This window comes from Solea solea, chromosome 1, assembly GCF_958295425.1.
Source record: "Solea solea chromosome 1, fSolSol10.1, whole genome shotgun sequence".
Taxonomy (NCBI): domain Eukaryota; kingdom Metazoa; phylum Chordata; class Actinopteri; order Pleuronectiformes; family Soleidae; genus Solea; species Solea solea.
This window is the reverse complement of record NC_081134.1, coordinates 8,276,235-8,296,101: the sequence shown is the minus strand read 5'-3', so window position 1 is coordinate 8,296,101 and position 19,867 is coordinate 8,276,235. Positions and strand designations below refer to the sequence as shown.

The window sequence follows — 19,867 nt, the reverse complement described above, 5'->3', positions numbered from 1 at the left end:
CCGCCAGAAGATGTCGCCCTTCTCCTCGAGCCACGAACAAATAGCACAGACGAGGAAGTAACTACAAGTGGACCTCAGCATATGCCTAATCTTAAAATAGTAGTAATAAAAATTAATTAAGAAATACGTGAATACATCACGTATTTGCAAAAAACATGTATTTAAAACAGAGTGTTTTCTTGTAGTTGCTGGACAGTATTTTCAAAGGCAAATGCATCAGAATCGATTAACTATCAGGCGCGGTTGGGCTTCATTTTATTCAAGTATAGGGGTCCTCGGAATGAGTTTCGTTAACAAAGCAGCATCCAAAATGTCGGGAGAGGTGTATCTCCTGTGGCTCATCTCGCTTCTAAAAACGGTGAGTTTATTGTCACTGAGATGAGGCACTTTCCGCCGCTTAACACGCTGCTTTTCAAATCAACACATATCAGTAGAGGGACTGTCAGACTTCTAACGTCGGCACGGATATGTTTTAGCTGTATCCTGCTAAAGCTCAAAATGACGTGGCTCAACCTCCACAGCAACGAGCTATGAAAGTGAAGCCTCCTCCGCGTTCACTTCCCACACAACGGAGCTAACTTCTCATTTTGGCGTAATATTATTTGACCTCCAAGTGTTAGTTATAGTGGGTACTGTATAAACAAGGGTTATAAATGCAGCTTTCCATGAATGGTTAAAATGTGATTTATGGTCCGGATGAGAACTTATTTTTCACACTGTGCGCAAAACGGACCATGTAACTTTTCACATTTCCTGTTGGCATCGTTATTAGCCTACATTTCAACGAAAGTACCTTTTAAAAGCCACGTGATATACCTGTCGGAAACTTTCATTTGGTTATTTTCCTACACACGGTAGGAAAATAGCAGCAATGGTAAGTAGTAAACATGATCAACACAGCAAATACTAATTACATCCTGCTTAGCACTCCACCTTACCAGTCAAGTTAATCTATTATACACAAGAAATGTGTTGTTACCGATTGAGTACAGTCTTAATTTATTTGATGTGAATATTTAAACCCATAACCCATTAAAAAAACCTTTTAACAGTGTAAGAAAAAAAACATTTTCAAGAACCATTGAAAGTGCACTGCAATTTGGTGGCTTATTATAAGATAATTATGTAGGTGTGGCACAACTACATTTCAGGCCACACATAAGAGAATGAGCTAGCAGATTACAAATATATTTTTCCTTTTTTCCCCACAATATGCCTTCCTTTAATCCTTTAATGTCCTTCCCCTCCTCAGCTGTCAGTGTATGGAGCTGACCTGTCTTCAGAGGCATGCAGGGAGCTTGGCTTCTCCAGCAACCTGCTGTGCAGCTCCTGTGACCTGCTTGGGGAGTTCAGCCTCACCAAGCTCCAGCCTGAGTGCGGACAGTGTTGCCAACAGGAGGCCCTGATGGAAGCACGCAAGGTAAAAGGAACAACTAGCTCAGGAGTCAAACAAACACCTAGATTCAGGGAGTCATTGGGATTCGTGTGCGCTGCATTACTTAGACTTCTTAAATCTGATGATGGTTTATAAATTGTGCACTCTTAACTAATTCATTGTAGCTTTCCAGAAGCAACACGCTTCTCAGTAAGTTGTAGTAGTGCTTTGGGAACATTTGTGAAATGCTGGGGGATGTTTGTTGACACCATTTGCCACTGTGCATCAGGTCTGATCAAGCATCCACACAGAAACTGTCAACAGCAGAGGAGATTACTCTATAGCCGTGTTTGTACCAAGTGGAACGTTTTGATTTGGTACAGTAAAATATGTTGGGTGTTTTTGTGTTCCCATTTGGAATAGTACCGAATTAACTGGCCCCAACCGTTCCATTCTTTTGCACCCTTCCCTTGGGGTGCCAGAGTAAAATGGTATGGGACAGCCATGACAGTCAACTGATTGGGCGACAGATAAATGTCACTCGCTTGCAATTGATGTACCCCATGGAGGACAGCTAATGTCATGAAATAAATGGACAAATATGTACTGTTGTATATACATTTCATTACTGAAAGTTCACCAAAACACAACCTCAGCTATATCAATTATATGACTAGTAATCAGCTGTTTATCACAGTTTGTCTGATGTGATTTTCTTCTCGAATGATCTATCTCATTCCTGTAGCATTATGTCGCATTAAAACCAGTAGAAGTAAATAAATGGGCCTGAAATGAGTTTCCCCTTTGTAAAAGTCCAGCAACCACCACTGGTCAACAGTTGTCTTTCTCAATCTTTCTTTTTGATGTTCGGAGACGAGGCTCATTAACCTCAGCTTGGCTCTCCCGTGGGGTCAAAATGTCAAATGTTGTGGTAACAACTTCTGTAACTGGTGCAGACCTTGTTTTTAGGCACTCATCCTCTAGTCTCTATGGTTACAAAGTGAGTGAAGTTGTGGAGGAAAAAACAGTGTTATTTTTCTTTGATTAAATAAAGCCCTCACAACATGTGGTCTCCTAGCAACAGCACTTTTTAAAAAGTGGAGTGCACACCTCATTTCACAGCTTGAAGATTACGCTGTTTCAAACAGGAAGGCCTGCTTATTTCCACCTTTTGCTACTTATTAATCCTTTGTCATATCTGTTAAACATATATAATAAATGACTTATGTTTGAACAGTGTAGGCATCCTTTGTGTGCAAGTTTGATACAGTACCCAACAGATGAAATCAAAAGATGAATGGAGTTGTACAGACAAAGTAATACTGTAAATTTTTACTCTTGATTTCAAAGTAAGCGACTTATTAAGGGCATTTCAAAATGAAAAATAAAATCCCCAGTTACTTAATGTAGAGACTTTACTTCCTGGTCCCCAGTTAGCAATATCCGTGACTTGTCTCTCATCTGTTATGTGTGATAAAGAAAATACAATTTCAGCAGTGCCACATTGTTTACAGATACACACGGGGAACTAGAGGAAGAGAGGATGATCTCAGCTTCGCATGGTTTATTTAATTTGCTGTGTAAGAATTGGCTCACCAGGTTGTTTACCACTCTGCTGTCTGAAAGTGGTGAGCAGTGCTTGGTCTTGAAATACTACTGTGACACTCCATTTTCCTCTAACTTATTGTATATTGGTGCCGGAGGTTTGATTACAATGGCAATCTTCATGAACTGCCATCCATCAGTCCTGAACCATATGCACAGGCTCACACTTTAATGATCCCAGAGGAGTCACTCAGCCATATTTTTGAATCAATTTGCCTGAATCAAATTACTCCTTTAGACCAGACAGGCGCTCTACCACCCACAGAGCCCCTGTCTATGTGCCATGTAATGTAATGTCTATTATCTGTGTCTGTGTTGTGTTGTGTGATCCTCCTCATGGACAACATTACTATCTCTCTTTGCACACAGCTTTATGCTGGAGCCATCCTTGAGGTGTGTGGATGAAAATTGGGGAGGTTCCCTCAAGTCCAAGGTGAGTTCTCCTTTAGGACACCATGATTATACTCCGATTTGTATTCTGTTTTGTAACATCCACTCTCCTGAAAATGAGCTCCTGCCTTTGGTGTGATTTTGTGTGTTAATCAGTGGGGAGGAGTGTAAATTACTTCCTCGTGAACTCCCTTTTTTTTCAGTAGGTGGTGTAAAGTGCTGGCGGGCTGGTTTTCAAATAAGATTTGAAGATTTTTTTCACCCCAGCATCTTGGAAGTAGAGACCTCCCATCTCTGTAACATTTGGTTAATTCAGTGTCAGGTTACATTGGTGATGGAGTTACTGCTGTTTGCCTCAGTATGGGTGGGTGAGTGGGTCGGTGGGTGTATGTTGTCTGGAGCCCTGTCTGTGCCATATGGCTGTTTTGTTTACTTCAGCTGTAGCCATCCTGTGTTGTCAACCGTCTCCCCCGCTGTTAACGCTGCATTCTCGGGAGTCTCTGCAGTTGTCACCAATTACAGACCTAGGTGCTAAAAAAGAAGGGTCGATTTGTTACCTAACATTTGTCTCACCAGTGTTTTATCTCCTCAGCTTTTGTCAGGAGCGAAAAGCCAAAGATGTTTAAGGGTCTTCAGGTCAAGGTAGGTATAAAGAATTGTGTAGATTATGTTATCTGGGGTTAAATAGTAAGTAATTTATCAGTAATCAGGTTATGTTGATCAGATGGGGCACAAACATTTTCCCTAATATTTTTAAATTTGTTTCTAAACACACTCTCTTCCTGTTTTCTCTGTGCTTCTCCTTTCTCACCCTGTAGTACGTGAGAGGCTCAGACCCTGTGCTAAAGCTCTTGGACGATAACGGGAACATCGCTGAAGAACTCAGCATCCTCAAGTGGAACACAGACAGCGTGGAGGAGTTTCTAAGTGAGAAATTAGACCTTATATAGACACAAGTACACTTTTTTTTTTTCCTTCTAGTGAAAAGTTCTTGTACCAATTTACAAATTTAAACATAGTTCATTACTTGCTGTTTGGTATAACTGTGCAGATAATTTTTGTTTAGTGTGCTGAGGTTGTGAACTGTCCACTCTGAGATTTGTGCCTGTCGGGTGAATACAATCTTTGTCATGTTCTCACAGCACTTACAAATTACATTTGAAATATTCATAGGCAATGCCTGTTTTCTGAAACTGTGCCCTGATTGTGCTCATTAGCCACTTACCACACAGATGGCAGTGTTCATCTGAACTACTCCATTTGAGAGAGAATTATGAAACGGGAAAGTTCTAATGAAGAAAGAGATTTAATAGCAAAACGTATCTGCACAGTTAGAAACTACGGGAGCAAATAAAAGAAACGGTTTCCTATAGTTCAGTTAATCAGACCCTTTTAGTTATTTACCAATTTGTACACAACTGGGCCTTGATAGTTGGTTGTTTCATAACTGTTTTTTCTGACTGTTTTGTATGTGAAATTCATGAACTTTTTTTCTGGATTTTAACAAATGACTTATGCAAGTGAGTGTGAAGCAACATCAGAGTCCAGAAGGGCAGCACACCTGAAATAATGATCAATGAACTTAAGAAGACTTAATAGACTGTAATAGTACATTATCACATAATTCCATTGTCCATGTGTGGGAGTTTGTTTCCTCTCTGTCTGATATTCTTGTATAATTATTTTTTATAATGTGGAACATTGTGACTGATTGGATTTGTCACAAGACTGAATGATCATAGTTTCTCCACAAATGCAGATATCTCTGCTGAAGCACAGATTAGTGAAGAGCTCACAGTAAACCAGTGTTGGGATGTGAGGTCTGATGTGTCTTTGTGTTTTGTGCATCTTCTGCTTTGGAAGAGAAACTGATTTATTTTGAATGCTTGCTTCGAGGTGGAGGTTTAAGTACACAAAGAAATTAATAAAGTATCCGATGGTTTATTTGTGGTGTAGTAATTGTGTTTGCTTTAAAGCAACGTTCCACAGTATCACAATTACAGGACTGCCTGCCAAGTACCTTTTTTTTTTTTGACCAAGCTGCAACTAAGGGTTTGTTTGCTGACATCTAGTGGTTTAAGAAGGCATTGCTGGTTACCTCAGTATGCAGGTACAGCCATTACACAATACATGTAAAGACAAGCCTACTCAGTGGGTTTGTGATAGTGTTAGATACAGATTTAAATATATACATTTTGTTAACTTTTCCACAGATTTTTTTCTTTTCTTTCCCCGTCATGAAATAAAGAAAGAACTTAATTATTACATTTCATCCATAAAATATTACCCAGTACTGCTGTAATTTATTAACAGGACTGAAGTATTGAAAAGTTTGGATTTAAGGTTAAACTTAAGGTAAACATATTTTAAATTATTTTTATTCATCCCTATGAAAATCAGTACAGTAAAACAAAACAGTATGACTTTGGAAATATGCAGCAGTCAAACTACTGAGAATAACTACTACTGAGCTTGTGTTGATCATTGCAGCTCATTTGTAACAAAGCAAGAATTCTCACTGATGTATATGTCATTGAAATTCCATTAATCATTTATGTACAATAATCCCACAGTTGGATATATATTTATGAAATCAGTATTTTATTTTCCAACAAAATTCAACAGTTACATACAATATCTGCACATTTATACGTTACCTCTAAAATGTGCCTGTGCAAACTGATTTTCCTATATTATTATTATAAATCTGTTGAATGTGATCGTCAAGATGAAGCATGAAGTGCATAAATGAAAACTGAACAAAAACATCACATAAAGCAAGGATGCTGCATGTGAAAATCCTCAAAGAAACCAACTGTTGGTGATGTTGTGTTAAAAGCTACATGTGATTCTTGCCGCCCTCTGAATGACCATCATCCTGCTCAGTTCTGGTGCGAGACTGAGGTTTGTAAGCAACTCCTGGGTAACTAAAAGACAAATGGAAAGTAGTTATGGATAGTAAAAAGTATAGAAATCTAATGCAATTGTGTCTTTTTTAGACAAAGCACAGTTACAAAAAAATGACTTCAAAGACATCATCAATAATAGAACAATTATTTACTTGTACATAACATAAAAGGTGTTCTTGGGGTTCAGAGGGACACCATTTCTGGAGGCCCCAATTTCCTTCATTCTCACTATAAACAATCAACATGAATCTGTTTGACTCACCGTGCCCTTTCATCTTTCATCATTTCCCTGAAAGCCAGTAACTCCAGGACGCCGCCAACGATCAGCACGCTGCCTCCTATCCAGGCTACAAACAGTGCAGGGCCAAATGTATATCTGTTAAAGACAAGATAACACTATTCAATTTCTTGCCCCCTTTTTTAAAGTTTTGTGACAGAAACACGTTATGTAACATTGTTCCTACAGCTTCATACAGCTACAAGAATATTTAATTAAGGAACCTGGCATCCCAGTACTTGCTTCCATGTACTGTACAATATACTGTAATAGGTTTTTGTTCTGGCCCACGGTCCACTGGACCTCCAAGGTAAAAAAGTGTGGTCTCATTGTCATTTTGTTTTCTGTTTATGGCCCAATTACATCTCGTTACATGTTTGAAAAGGAGTATAGAAGTATAGACTTGTATGTACCTACCCCCGTTTCTATTACACACAACTCAATTTATAGACTACTTTATCCCATCACTAAATATTTACATATTTACAGTATTTTATAGTCTCAGTACAACACAAGAATACGTCTGGCTTTAAACGTGACCATTTCCATCACTTTCCTGGATTACACTGCTGTTCCTCAGCCTTATATTTATTTAAAAGGTGTATTATGTATATTCTTTTAAACTGATTTATGTTTTTACTCTGCTATAATTCATCTGTTAGACTGTTCCATAATTTAACCCCCTGAGATTGAAACACACATGCTTTTTAAAGTTGTCCTGGCACACACTGCATTTTTAAATTTAGTTTCTCTCTTAAATTGTATCCCCTTTGTCTCTCTGAAAACAACGTCTTTATTTTATTTGGAAGTAAATTATTTCTTAATAATTTACTTCCAAATAAAATAAAGACATTGGTTGGTTGAATTGCTTTTGTATGTGTTTCCCCACATCTCTACACAGTAACTACAATATGGTAAAAGTAATGAACAAACCAAATAATCATAAATAAAAAGGTTAACAAAGCCAAAAGTAGGCCAACATAAGAGTAATGTAGAGATTGTAATAAGCAAAATGATAAACTTATATACTGTAATAAATCTACCTGGGAATTCCTGCCATTCCTCCTCCCATCTCCATCCCCATCCCCATCCCCATCTCTCCTTCCATTATTCCTTCTCCACCATAGTTGTTGGTGGACATCCTGAAACTGGCCACAATCTGATCGGCGTAGATGGAGGCTCCCACGATGCCGCACAAACCTGCGGGTATGGTGAAAAGTGACACAATGATACAAGTGAATAAAAAAAGAAAAGAAAAAAGGCTTCACACAATATGTGTTCCCATCTACCAGAAATGATGAACATGATGCCAGCGCCGATGCTCATCTTGGCCTTGGTGCTGTCGTTCATGCTGTTCATGGTGATGCAGGTCAGGGAGAAAAGTGACATCACCGCAGCAGTCGTGCTCAGCACCACACCCACGATCATCAGGGCTCGCACTGCCTGGAAGACACCTGGAGGACACAGAACCCAGACTCACGTTAGTCAAAACTGTCAATAACAACAACAAAACACCAAAAACAGCTTTAAAGTTGAGGTGGATTTTTCCAGGACCATACGCAGGAAATTGAAAATACGCAGACCATGAGTCAGCCCTTTAATCATGCTTGATGTTGTATGTAATTAATCATATTTGAACATGAAACCTTGATAAGGTCCTAATAATGTCTGAATAATGTGGTGGCTGGGCACTTTCCTGCAGTAGGTGTGTTGTAGGAACCTGCCCTTTGCATGCTGTTTGTTCTGTTTCTGATAACTGTGTTGACTGACTCGGCCTGGCCGTGCATTACAGTGACCAGAATGCACTGCAGTGAGTGCAGAGTAAACACTGATAGCAGAGGGTCTGACTCAGGCACAAGGGGAAACCTGAGAAAGAAAAAAATAAAATCATTTTTAAAAAGATATAACTCTAAATTGTTCTGCCTAGGAGAAGTTGTACGCTTTATGTGAAACAACTCATTCCTTCAATAACTTCTTCTACTTCTTTTTTGAAGGACTTTATCTCAAAATGATTAACCTTAAGTTGCCTATTTTCACCAAATCAAAGTGTATAATCCCTTTTCCAACTTTTATTCTTTTTATCAGCGCAGTCTCCCTTTGAATTGGCTTTCAAACACCACGTTTTGATGTGACATATCGTATTTATCTATACTGAATTTGTGCCATTTGGTTCTAGTGCAAGAACGTCCCCCTAAATCTAAAATATAATAATCTATAATATTCTCAGGAAGACAACAGGGAGACTTATTTTTGACACAATCTCACTGAGTTTCATCGTTGGGACAAGGAGGAATTTAAATGAATGTACTTACACTACACATGCAGAAAAATCTCCTCCTACCTGAAAAGCCCAGGAGGCCATAGAGTGGACGACACTCTGTTAGTCCAGACGAGGTCGTCTCACAGTCCCGCCACAGACCCTTGTAGGTGTAAATCGATGTCACGATGTCCCCCTGCCTGTCTTTGACACTCCAGGCGTTTGTGGCAGTGGCTGCGATGAGAGCTGCAGCACCAATCAATCCCAAAAAAAATCCCCCATTCTGCAGGACTGATGGCGCCATTGTTGTCCACCTTCAGAAAAAACTCAATGTGTGTGTGTGTGTGTGTCAAATATGTGATTTGTGTCCAGTTTGAGATAAAGTAGAACAAGTAACAAGTCGTAAGTATAAGTCAAATATAGCTGTATATTGTATCTGTATTATTTCGAGCCAAAGGTGAGCAGGTGTACTGTGTGCAGGTGGAGAATGACACAGGGCAAAAGTGGCACTTTGTAGTCATGGTGGCGATGGTGGGTGGAGGCAGTCGAGTTTCACGTAGTGGGTGATAGTCTACAGCAGGATGGGTTGGGCTGCCTTCCATTTAGATAGGTGGACACAGTGTTGATAGGCACCTCGCACCCAAAAGATACTTAACTGTTTAAATGTAAATACCGGACATGATGGACATGAACCTTTGATGATTCAATCTTTGTGTTGGTCAGTTACTGTGACTGGTTGTAGTTATATTATTGGAAAAAAACAACAACTGATAAAACTATTAATTCTTCTCCAATGACTATCTAATGTGTGCATCTGTTACCACAAGGTGGCAGCAGCACATATTCAGCTAGTGGACTGCACAGAAGTGATGAAATTTAAGAGGTTTTATTACTTCTGCAAGGTCAAGGTCTAAGGTCAACATGCTGCAGATCAGGGGCATCCGGTCTGGCCAGTAAGGGGCCAAGTCAAGTGAAAAAAGTCTTAGAGAAAAAAGCAATATGGGCAATATGAGCTTAATATTTTATTGCAATGATGGATATTTCACAGAATTTCAAAATAAAAGTGTCTGTGGTGAAATGAAACGATATGTAGTTCACATAAAAATGTATTTATGATGCAAAATGTACTAAGAGCTTAAGTGGCGGCCACATCCAACGGATTGGAGGGCAGCATGTGGCGCACGCGCCGCGAGTTTGAGACCTCTGCTGTAGATTCCCCAGAAGTGATGAAATTCACCAGGGTCTTTGAATGCATCTTGTTAGCTGCTCCTCTTAACTCAACATGCTGTGAATCCTGCACTTCTTTTTCACGAACCAAAAAATCCTGCTGATTATTTGATTTGCATTTTTTGCTTAAAATCCCTTCTAACCACGGGAAACTGAATCACTGACTGAAGGTTTTTCTGTTTGCTGCTGCTGAGATGATGCTGGTTTGCAGACAATCTCCCAAACTGGAGCCTGATGCACAAAGACAAAGCATTCAAATACACAAAGTAAAAGTTTCAAATCAGTCGCTGTCAAATAATAAACACGATTATTATTACGAACATTATGTTGATGTAAAACACTCAAATAAAAGATAATATGTAAACTAAGTTAAACACATGAAATTCAACTGTGCCAAATAATCCTTTGGATGAATAATTACATTGTTATCTTAGTAATCTTGAGGACAACATGTACACTTTGCAATATTTTCATATAATGGAGAAAATGGCAAATATTAACCACCTCCAGTTAAGATGATGATTGTGTGATTGACATTCCTGATTCCCTTTTTGTCATGAACTGAGACTAAAGACTATTCTTCTCTTATCATTGGTCTGGATTGCTTTTACACAACAATATTGTTTGGTACTTCTCCACATTATCTTTATTATTACCCACAAAGTTTGTTTTTCATTACAGCTGATACACAACAGGTATGGCATCTCAGTAATAAAATCATAATAAACAGTAATATAAAGAAGAGTTTAAACTTCTCATTAACATCAGTCACTGAATAGCAGCTAAGTCATAATGTTGATGGATTTTTAGTGTTTCTTTGTAAAATTCTCTCAAAAACGTTTTCATCTGAATAAATAAATACAAATTCAATGATTTATTGAAACATTTAACCTTTCGAAACAAAAAAAAAACAGGCAGTAGCAATCTGGTATACTAAAAATATCACAGTAATTGACTGTCGTTATTTCTGTTATTACAACTGTCCTTTTCACCTCTCGTCTCTTCCAGAAAACCACCCAATCTGGCAAACTTGACCCTGTATTGACATGGACTAAGCTGTGATGCAGCAGTAGTAAACAATGACGTTTTAAAAATGGATAAACATTGCATTTCTCCATTACAGTTAGATGTTAAATAAAAGTGAAAAGTAAAACTGTAGAATAAATATATAGCCAATTTGATTTTTGGAGAGGTCCTGTGCGTAATGACTGTGCGTCTTCCTACCCACTCTGCACGCTGGAGCTGGGGGAAGTAAAAGAGTCCATGCTGCTCCTGTTCATTCCTCCGGGGAAGAGAACATACGCCACCTGAGGGTGTAAACTGGCCGCAGACCAGGCGCTACAGTTACATGGCAGCACGTATCCCGCACTGGAATGTGACGGGTGGGTGTGGGTGTGCTGTCCGGGGCAAACCAGTCCTCCAATCCCACCAGTATGGTGGCCAAAGCTGTGCGCGCTGTAGGGCAGAGAGTGAATCTCCGCCACCCGCTGGACAGCTCCGGTGCTGAACTGCGCCACCGGCTCCAGCAGAGAGAAGGGTGAGGAAGGGGAGGAAGAGGCAGGGGCGAGGAAAGCTCTGGTTTTGTCCCCGGGGACGAGAAAGGAGTCCATGGAAAATCCCCTCAAGTGCTCCGCTGCCTCTCCGAGTAAAGAGGGCAGCGGGAAAACAAATCTGTCCCTCTTCGGGAGACTCTTCGGTTTGCGCCGCGGTCTGTACTTATAGTCCGGATGCTCCTGCATGTGCTGGGCTCGCAGCCTCTTGGCCTCGTCGATGTACGGGCGTTTCTCGGAGTCGGAGAGCAGCTTCCACTCTGCGCCGAGTCTCTTGCTGATTTCTGAGTTGTGCATCTTCGGGTTCTCCTGTGCCATCTTTCGCCTCTGGCCTCTGGACCACACCATGAAGGCGTTCATGGGTCTCTTTATGTGATCTAAAGGTTTTGCCATTTCGGGAACTGGCACATTCATTTATGTGCACACTTTAAAGTGAGTCACCTCTCCAAAAAGCGCATGATCCCCTCGTGCGTAAAAGGGAAATTGACAGAGAAGTGTAGAAGACAGACTGACTCAAGAATGATCTGTCTGAAGAAAATGTTTGACCCTGCAATTCCCAACTGACTGAAGAAGCGTTTGAATCTCCTGGAACTAAAAAAGTGCACACAGCCTGCTTGGTGCATGCAAGGGAGTCACACTGGACCTAGTTGGAAGCTTGTTATGGATGATGCTTGGACATGTCAGCCATCATCACCACACCACTGTCACAACAGCCAAGCCAATGAGAACGAGAGAGAGCTTGAACTGTAATCCCTTCACACAAAAAGTGTCTGTACAACATTTGTTCCTCTTTAGTTTCCAAAAGCTCCACTGACAGACAGGGAGGAAAGTCATCATGAGCAGAAAACTTCAAATTAGAAGGTGTAGTGGAGGCTGATATTTTTAACTGCAGCTGCATGGAATCCTATAAAGACCCATACATGGCTCATTTACCCAATAATGAAGTCTATTTCAGAAGATCTCACTGAACGTTTCTGTATGTTTAAGTTATTTTAACCATCTAATTAAACTAAGCCTTCATCCAGCAGTTTAGAAACACTATGGATGTTAACCACCCTCCACTGCCACAGCTACTCTCTTTTAGTAAAAAGTCGAATTTAAAAAGAATTCTAATCAGTCTGATTATTTTTTACTTGTTTATTCCCCAACATTAAATTCTCTTTTCATCAGGCTGTAAGACAATCAAGTTGAAGAAATAATGAATCCTTTTGAAAATGTGGTCCAAAATGTAGGATTTTAATAGTTTAAAGTTGTTGTTAAAATGACATGTTAGAATACACAGAGAATGTGAACAAATGAACAAACAAAAAAATACTATATTCAATTCACTTTACTTCAAAAAGAGGGGTCCAAATCAATGTAATATAAAAATAAATAAATAAATAACAACAACATATATATGTTTGTATGACTCACTTTTTCCTCTGCCATATTCTACAAAATCAATATTAATCACAGCTGTATCTCCCTGGTCCTGAATAACTGCATTGATTGTTACAGTTTTCATAATGACTACGCCCTTATCTGATCAAATATGATTAAGCCACCTCATCTGTTATTGAAATGACATTGATGGAGAAACGCTCGAGCAACACCTTGAGAACTATATATAGTTTATAGATATATAGGTAATTATAACAGGGGATTATTGTAAGGAGCGTATGCTCAGGAAGCTCATTTTACAAGCAGGGATTGTACACAGACTCTCTGGGTTTCTGAGTGAGAGTGTCCAGGACACAAAGGCAACCAAAATGGCTTCTGCAAAAAGGATTATTACCGTGACGGAGGCTTGATGCGTTTCTCTGCAGACCGACCCGTGGCAGTTAGATGAAACTCTGGGTTTAGGGTGTTTTTTTTAGCGGCGATAAACTTCGATATCAGGAGAGGAGGGGGCCTTTATTTCGTTTACCTCCCCAATCAATGGCCTCGTGGGCCCCTTCAAAGGCCAAAATAAATGGACACAGGAGATCCAGCCGTGCACACCGCGTCATCTGTGGGGATGATAAGACGTTTTCAGAGAATTTTATTTTCCCCTGTGGGTTTCCTCAGAGCAGACGGGCTGGAGGGGTAAAGTGAGTGGCAGCAGGGGTCAGACGGTTGATCTGTCTCCCCATAGCTGTGCTGTTATCTACCGTGCTGTAGGTCCAGGCCTGACACACAGGAGGCCCCCACTACCACACAGAGACACTGATTACTTCCACAGAGGGAACACAGAGAGAGAGAGTTTCACAACAGTAAAAGAGACAAACTATCTGAGGACAACAACATTAGAGGTGGAGCATCTAAAGAGCAGTTTGGAGATATGATCTAATCTGACTTCTTGTTGCATTTATCAAGATCCACTTTTATTTCTGCACAAAACCATCAGCTTTAGGCTTTAGTTGTGAGGAGAGAACCATGGAGGGAGTATGGGTTTTTGTGTCCTGCTCAGTGTTTGGGTTGACTTCTTAGAAAAGAGCACCATTTCAACTCAGGAGGGATGAGGGAGGGGGAAATTTGTAATAAGAAAAACTGCCAGCGGCACAAAATGGCTGTCGTAATCCGGTTATCCCCCAGGCTCTAAAGATACTGGTCCTCTCCTCAGGAGTCTATCTTTTCTTCTTATGTCAAAACTGTCCTCCATGCACTCAGGTGGATTAAGAAGTCACACTGTAGAAAGAAATTGACAGGTACAGAAAGACCTGGGGGTTAAAGGGAAATGAAAGATGACACAAAGAGACAGAGCGGACGCTTGGGCCAGCCGAGTGTGCCGACGCCTGACATAAAAACATGCTACGACATGCTTATGAAAAAAGGAAACGCTGATACTAATCAACTGCAGTGATTAACTGAATAATTATGACTGCTGCATATTTCATTTTCTGTCTGTAAATTGCGACATTGTTCTGATGCTTATATTAGTGTCAGTTCTGCAGCAGTGTCCATTACTAAAACTCACCAAGAGTGGATCACATTCTGGATAGATGGTAAATTCATTTAATCTCACCTTGTCACACTGGATGTATATTAATAACTGTTAAAATCATAATCTTATAGCAACAAAGGATAAGCATGAACTTTCTTAACTGTCTTCTTGTAATGTAATCATCTAATTATTGTTGCATTAAGGGCACAAATTTTAGCAAACCATTGGAGTGGCATTGTCGTATATTTAGTAAATTATTAATCACAAGCCAAATTGATAACTAGCTAAATTAATGAGACTATTTGCCTTCTTTCAAACATTTTTAGTGTTATCATTTTTTTTTTTATGAAACACAATTTTGGTTGTTTATGGCATAATACCTTCTCATTTAATGTCATTAAAAATGTATGTATTTGTATAAACATGTAACACAACTGTATGATGCTTGAAAAGCCTCCATTAAAAGTGTTTCAATTTGATCTCGGATGTTTCATTGTCCATTTTTCACTGTTCACTGCCAAATATAAAGAGTGAGAGAAAATGAATACATTATAGACACACAATACAACTATTTACAGTGTCTTCATGGACAGAAAGAAATCATGGTGCCAGTGTGAGAAGGCAGACGTGATGAGATAAAGACCCTGAGCCTCTCATGTAAATGCATTTCCTCCCTGAGTTGTGCTTCTCTGCACATCATGGTAAATGTCAGCATAATTTCTCTATTGAGACCATATGAGAGTATAAAATAAACAAGGCAACTTCAATAAACTACACCCACACTGATTCTACACTGGAATTATACTATTGTAAACTGGTGAATGAGTTCTTATTTGACTGTGTGAAAAGTTCCGCAGCAGTTTTTGTCATTTCAGCTCCAAATAAATTCACTGGGAATCAAACAGCACACATTCACACAAGCCTGACAAGAGTTTCTGACACTTCTGAATGTTCCATTAGGAAACATTTCAGGGGGAAAATCCATGCTCTGGGGGGGGATTTCACTAAATCCTGTGCTTATTCTCCTGATACTTAGGAAAAGTTAAGAAGTTTTAATAGCTTTCCATTTGACACATTGATGGCTGAATATGCTTTGGCTCTGTGGCAGATAGAGCTTCAATCCTGAGAAGCTGAAATAGAGGGAGAAAGAGTGAGGGGGGGTTGTGTGCTCGCTCTGTCAGCCGGTATGCTTTCATAAGGCCCCATCCAGAGTAAATTAATACACTTCCTCCAACATCTGCGGATAAAACCTGAGGACCACATTATCAGGCAGCTTGTAATACGACCGAGTCAGCAGTCAATGAGATACATTTGCAACCAGGCGTTTGTCAGCGACTCAGTGTGACACAGGCAGGAGATTTAAAATGTCCTGCGGTAAATTAAGTGCTGCTTGAAAAGTGAAAGGTGCCAGCGAAGCAGACGGCTGCTTACTTTAAATGACAGATGGGGTGATGATGGGATGATGATGGAGGCAGCAGGAAACAGAACCAGGGCTCTTAAGTGTCACAGTGGCTGGACTCTGTGAGCACAACACGGAAGCTGGAGATTTAAAGGGTTAAATGCAAAACTTCTGAATGAAGAGAAGATGTTTCAGACGGTTCAACGCTCAGAATCCAACGGAATGACTGTCTTGGTATCGGCCCAACATAAAATCTTCCTCAAAAAAGATTGGCTCCAGCGGCCCCTGCAACCCTCATGTTGAGGATAAATGAATGAATGAAGAGGCAGAGTTTGGCTAAAGCATGTCCATGACGATATGGTGTCTTAGATCTGGTGACACTTATGTACTGTGAACTGGAAGTCTACGTATTGTTATCTTTCTCTTGTCAGGCTTCAATCATATTTAATATTACCTTTACCAAAGCAGGCTGCGGTGTACACATTATTTTGAGTGTCTTAAAGTTCAACCTGTCTTGAAATTAGTTAAGACAAAAATAAAAACACACACAAACAAAAACGTTTGTTTGCTTGATGTCATTTAGGGCCCAATGAGTTTTTATGTGAGTGGGTCTGCAAAATACTGTCATTAATAATATTCATTTATAAGCATCAAAACTCTCAAGGTCACTGCACAACACACATATACTAAACATAGTAAATTAAACAAAGCTAAGATATAAGAAGATGTAAGATCGGACAAAATAAAATATATAATAAAAGAAATGAATGTAAAAAAATATAAAATACAAATAAATGGGTGATGTTAGTGGGTAGGATTTTCATGTGGGGTATTCTGACTGTTGCCCATGGCATGATAAATACAAGAAAAATGACTCAAAGCAGATTATGGTTGATCCACATGCATGTTGCCAGCTTCTGCCACCAAGTTCTATCAACTGATTTTCTTTAAAATAATGTAGCATATGAAATGAATGGAAATGTGACTTCCCAGCAAGAGGAGATATCACACAGAAAGACATAAAAACACCGGTATAGCTTTACATAGCTGAGAAATGGGATTACAGCATCAATTTGATAAAATGAGAATTTTTAAAACGATCCTTTTTATTCATAGCAGAACAAGAACCATATTTAGAGGGTGGGTACAAGAACCAGCCCCCGCAAATGACAGAACATGGTGCCACTAAGAGGCTTATGGAAATAATGGAAGTGCTGAAGCTCCTGTGGTGATGATATGCTTGCTGTAGAGAGGAAAGAGACTGGTATTTACTGAGTATCTGCTGGTCTCATGTTGAGCAGAGCAGAGGCTGAGCCAGACTGGAGGGAGGGAAACACAGATGCTGTTAAAACTGCAAAGCTCAGATAATAAGCCCCCGCTGAGCCAAGACAGAAAGGCGTTAAGTGAGTATATTTTTAAGTCGTCTGATGTTCCTCCACTGCCTCTGGACTGAGAATGCACACACGTTGGTGATTAAGACCCAGTAGATACATATATATTAATATATAAATATATATATATATATATATATATACAGGGTTTGTTTTAATTATTTGCTCTTGGAAATCAGATTAGTTTCCATTTTGTACAGGTGATGCTAAGTTTAAAGAGAAAGTAAAGAGGCCTCAAAACAACCAAGCTTTGTCTGAATATTATTTCCTTATCACCCTTGTAGCTACACTAGTAGAACCAACTCAGTAACACTTTACATAACAGTAGAGTAACAACATGTTAATAGCATGGTAGAAAGGCTGGAAATAACAAAATAAATAGTGTGGCAATAAGGAACTAATGTTACACAAATACCATGTAATTTCCAGTATCCAGATAATAGCTTGTTAATGAGAATTGCTGTAGGTTAACGTCATTGTAACACCTTTACATAAAAGGTTTGGAAATAGAATATTATATAATGTTGAAATCCATCCTCTCTGATGTCCCATACACTATTCTTATTGTCAAACTACTGACACTAGATAAAGTGGGCCAACATGCTATAGCTCAGATTAATGTTTAATAAACTGAATTATTGGGTAGTGTTACAGATGATGATGGTCGACGGTATGACAGTGCTTTGGTGGAAGTCACTTCTCTAATAAACAATAGAAATGTAATATAACACAAGTGTGCAAGAAACTAAGGGTGAATATTGAAAAGAAACATTAATGACGGCAAAAGAGATGGGCTCGTCCGGGATTTGAACCCGGGACCTCTCGCACCCAAAGCGAGAATCATACCCCTAGACCAACGAGCCACGCTTACACGTTCAGATATAACTATATATATATGCAGTATGTGTACCATATTCAATTTAGAGGAATTAATGTAGAAATCAGCCGTCAACATACTGTTTCGAGTAAACCACGGTTCTTCCAAAGAGTACAGGGCACTTCACCTCGCCAAGTTAGCGTTTGAACATTAGCTTGCCTCAGCACCGTAGTGTGTGTTGGCTAACCTTGGTCAGGTTGTCCGGGTAAGTCAGCGAACGTCAGGAAAGTTCCTTCTTGACACTTATCAAAGTAGCTTGAATTACAAAGGACCATTTGCAAGAAGTTGTAATAGCCATGTCTGCTTTAGACCTATGATGTTAATAATTAAAAGCCAAGCGAAGCAGTGTATCGGTTTAGAGTTCCACACGTTCCACAAGGAGCCTTGACTCCCCCTTCAGGCCATTATTCATTACTGCAGGTATAAAAGGTTTTGTTTTTTTAAAGAAAGAAAAGAAGAAGCTCCCAGCTAACGTTTCCTGCATCTCACTGTATCTGCAGTTATGTTTTGCCGTACTAGACTATGAGGTTACTAACATAGAAATAGGCGTAGCTATTAATTGTAGAGCTCCCATTATCAAAATGTAGTTACAGTTATCATATAATGTGTGTGTTTTGGGTATAATTATTGTAAATGGGGGCCTTTTGGTTGTGTTTAGGCAGGCAGTTAAAGTCAGTAGGTCTTTGTAGTTGTAATCATTTGGGTCTATGTAAGACATTAATCTAGTATACACAAAGAGCAGAGCAGCCTTTTGAACATGTTTAACAGGAAAGCCCAGGTGTTACTAATCACATTAATGATTGTTCAGTTCAGTTCATGTAAGTCAGGACAGTGTGAAAATGTGAAACCAGCATGCACCCTGCAAGTGAGGAAGCTACATGTAACTTAGCCATCATTAGTTTGATTATTTACACCTGTGCTTTTCCTGCTGCTGTGCAAAGTGCTAATGAATTTAATTTAATTTAATTATTTACACCTGTGGTTTGTTCATAACAGCTTATGAACAGCTTACTTCACCCCACGTTTGGTGGTGGCTCTGTGCTTCTGCCGTTGCCAATATGGCCAACAGAGGCTAGTTAGAATTTGTGATAGATGCTGATAGAATTTTGACCCTGACATGATTTGAACATGCAACCTTCTGATCTGGAGTCAGACGCGCTACCATTGCGCCACAGAGTCTATTACACCTACCACACATATCAGAAAAGTTAGGTCTAAACCCAGAATATTGAACTTTAACAGCAGAGACCGACAGAGACTTGTTGCGTGAATGGGGTAAAGTCTGCCATCTTTGATTGCCTTGTTATTTATTGTTCCTAACAGATGTTATCACAGGCTGCTGCAACATAGACGTAATAAACAAACCATCAAAAACATAAAACTATACTATTTATTATTCTCACTATTGGAAATGAGGCTTGCTGGACGGCTTTTTTTTTTACAAAAGCATCTAGCACATGGTCCTATTTGCTTATGGTCAAGTTTGTTTCAATTATTTTACTTTATCATTTATACTGCACCTCATATAGAACATATGTACAATTCTCACTGGCTCTTAATATTGTCATTGTTATTTTAGGTCTATCTTTGGTTCTAGTCTGTAGCTGGGTTGAGGTGCATATTTCTGTGTTTATGTGCTACATCAACCTATGTCTATGGACTACAGATGAAAATTACCCTATACAGTGTTTTAATTATTTGCATC

General features: G+C 39.4%; 3 protein-coding genes and 2 non-coding genes across 5 annotated transcripts; 1 reads left to right on the top strand and 4 right to left on the bottom strand.

The window, feature by feature from the left end:
- The first annotated feature begins 223 nt into the window (after window positions 1-223).
- selenof (selenoprotein F) lies at window positions 224-5,314 on the top strand. Its single transcript, XM_058632926.1, has 5 exons — window positions 224-358; window positions 1,253-1,420; window positions 3,350-3,413; window positions 3,963-4,012; window positions 4,189-5,314. The coding sequence occupies exons 1-5, from the start codon at window positions 281-283 to the stop codon at window positions 4,318-4,320; spliced, it is 492 nt and encodes a 163-aa protein (XP_058488909.1). The 5' UTR covers window positions 224-280; the 3' UTR covers window positions 4,321-5,314.
- Window positions 5,315-6,138: 824 nt separating this feature from the next.
- cldn18 (claudin 18) lies at window positions 6,139-9,483 on the bottom strand. Its single transcript, XM_058632927.1, has 5 exons — window positions 8,898-9,483; window positions 7,846-8,010; window positions 7,600-7,756; window positions 6,542-6,655; window positions 6,139-6,297 (listed from the first exon to the last, which is right to left on the bottom strand). Exons 1-5 carry the CDS (start codon window positions 9,115-9,117, stop codon window positions 6,210-6,212), a joined length of 744 nt encoding a protein of 247 aa, XP_058488910.1. The 5' UTR covers window positions 9,118-9,483; the 3' UTR covers window positions 6,139-6,209.
- A 418-nt stretch (window positions 9,484-9,901) lies between these two features.
- LOC131466216 (transcription factor Sox-14-like) lies at window positions 9,902-12,423 on the bottom strand. The gene has a single exon (XM_058639423.1). It carries the CDS (start codon window positions 12,002-12,004, stop codon window positions 11,261-11,263), a length of 744 nt encoding a protein of 247 aa, XP_058495406.1. The 5' UTR covers window positions 12,005-12,423; the 3' UTR covers window positions 9,902-11,260.
- Window positions 12,424-18,076: 5,653 nt separating this feature from the next.
- Window positions 18,077-18,148, bottom strand: trnap-ugg (transfer RNA proline (anticodon UGG)). Its single transcript has one exon. It is a non-coding gene; the product is annotated as a tRNA-Pro (tRNA).
- Window positions 18,149-19,269: 1,121 nt separating this feature from the next.
- Window positions 19,270-19,341, bottom strand: trnaw-cca (transfer RNA tryptophan (anticodon CCA)). The gene has a single exon. It is a non-coding gene; the product is annotated as a tRNA-Trp (tRNA).
- Between the last annotated feature and the right edge of the window lie 526 nt (window positions 19,342-19,867).

Excerpts from the sequence above, each read along its gene's own strand:
- cldn18 (XM_058632927.1), bottom strand. The coding sequence starts at position 9,117 with ATGGCGCCATCAGTCCTGCAGAATGGGGGATTTTTTTTGGGATTGATT. Across the intron at positions 8,011-8,897 it reads TGGCCTCCTGGGCTTTTCAG|GTGTCTTCCAGGCAGTGCGA; the intron begins GTAGGAGGAGAT and ends TGTGTCCTCCAG. Across the intron at positions 6,298-6,541 it reads ATGAAAGATGAAAGGGCACG|TTACCCAGGAGTTGCTTACA; the intron begins GTGAGTCAAACA and ends TTTGTCTTTTAG.
- LOC131466216 (XM_058639423.1), bottom strand. The coding sequence starts at position 12,004 with ATGAATGTGCCAGTTCCCGAAATGGCAAAACCTTTAGATCACATAAAG.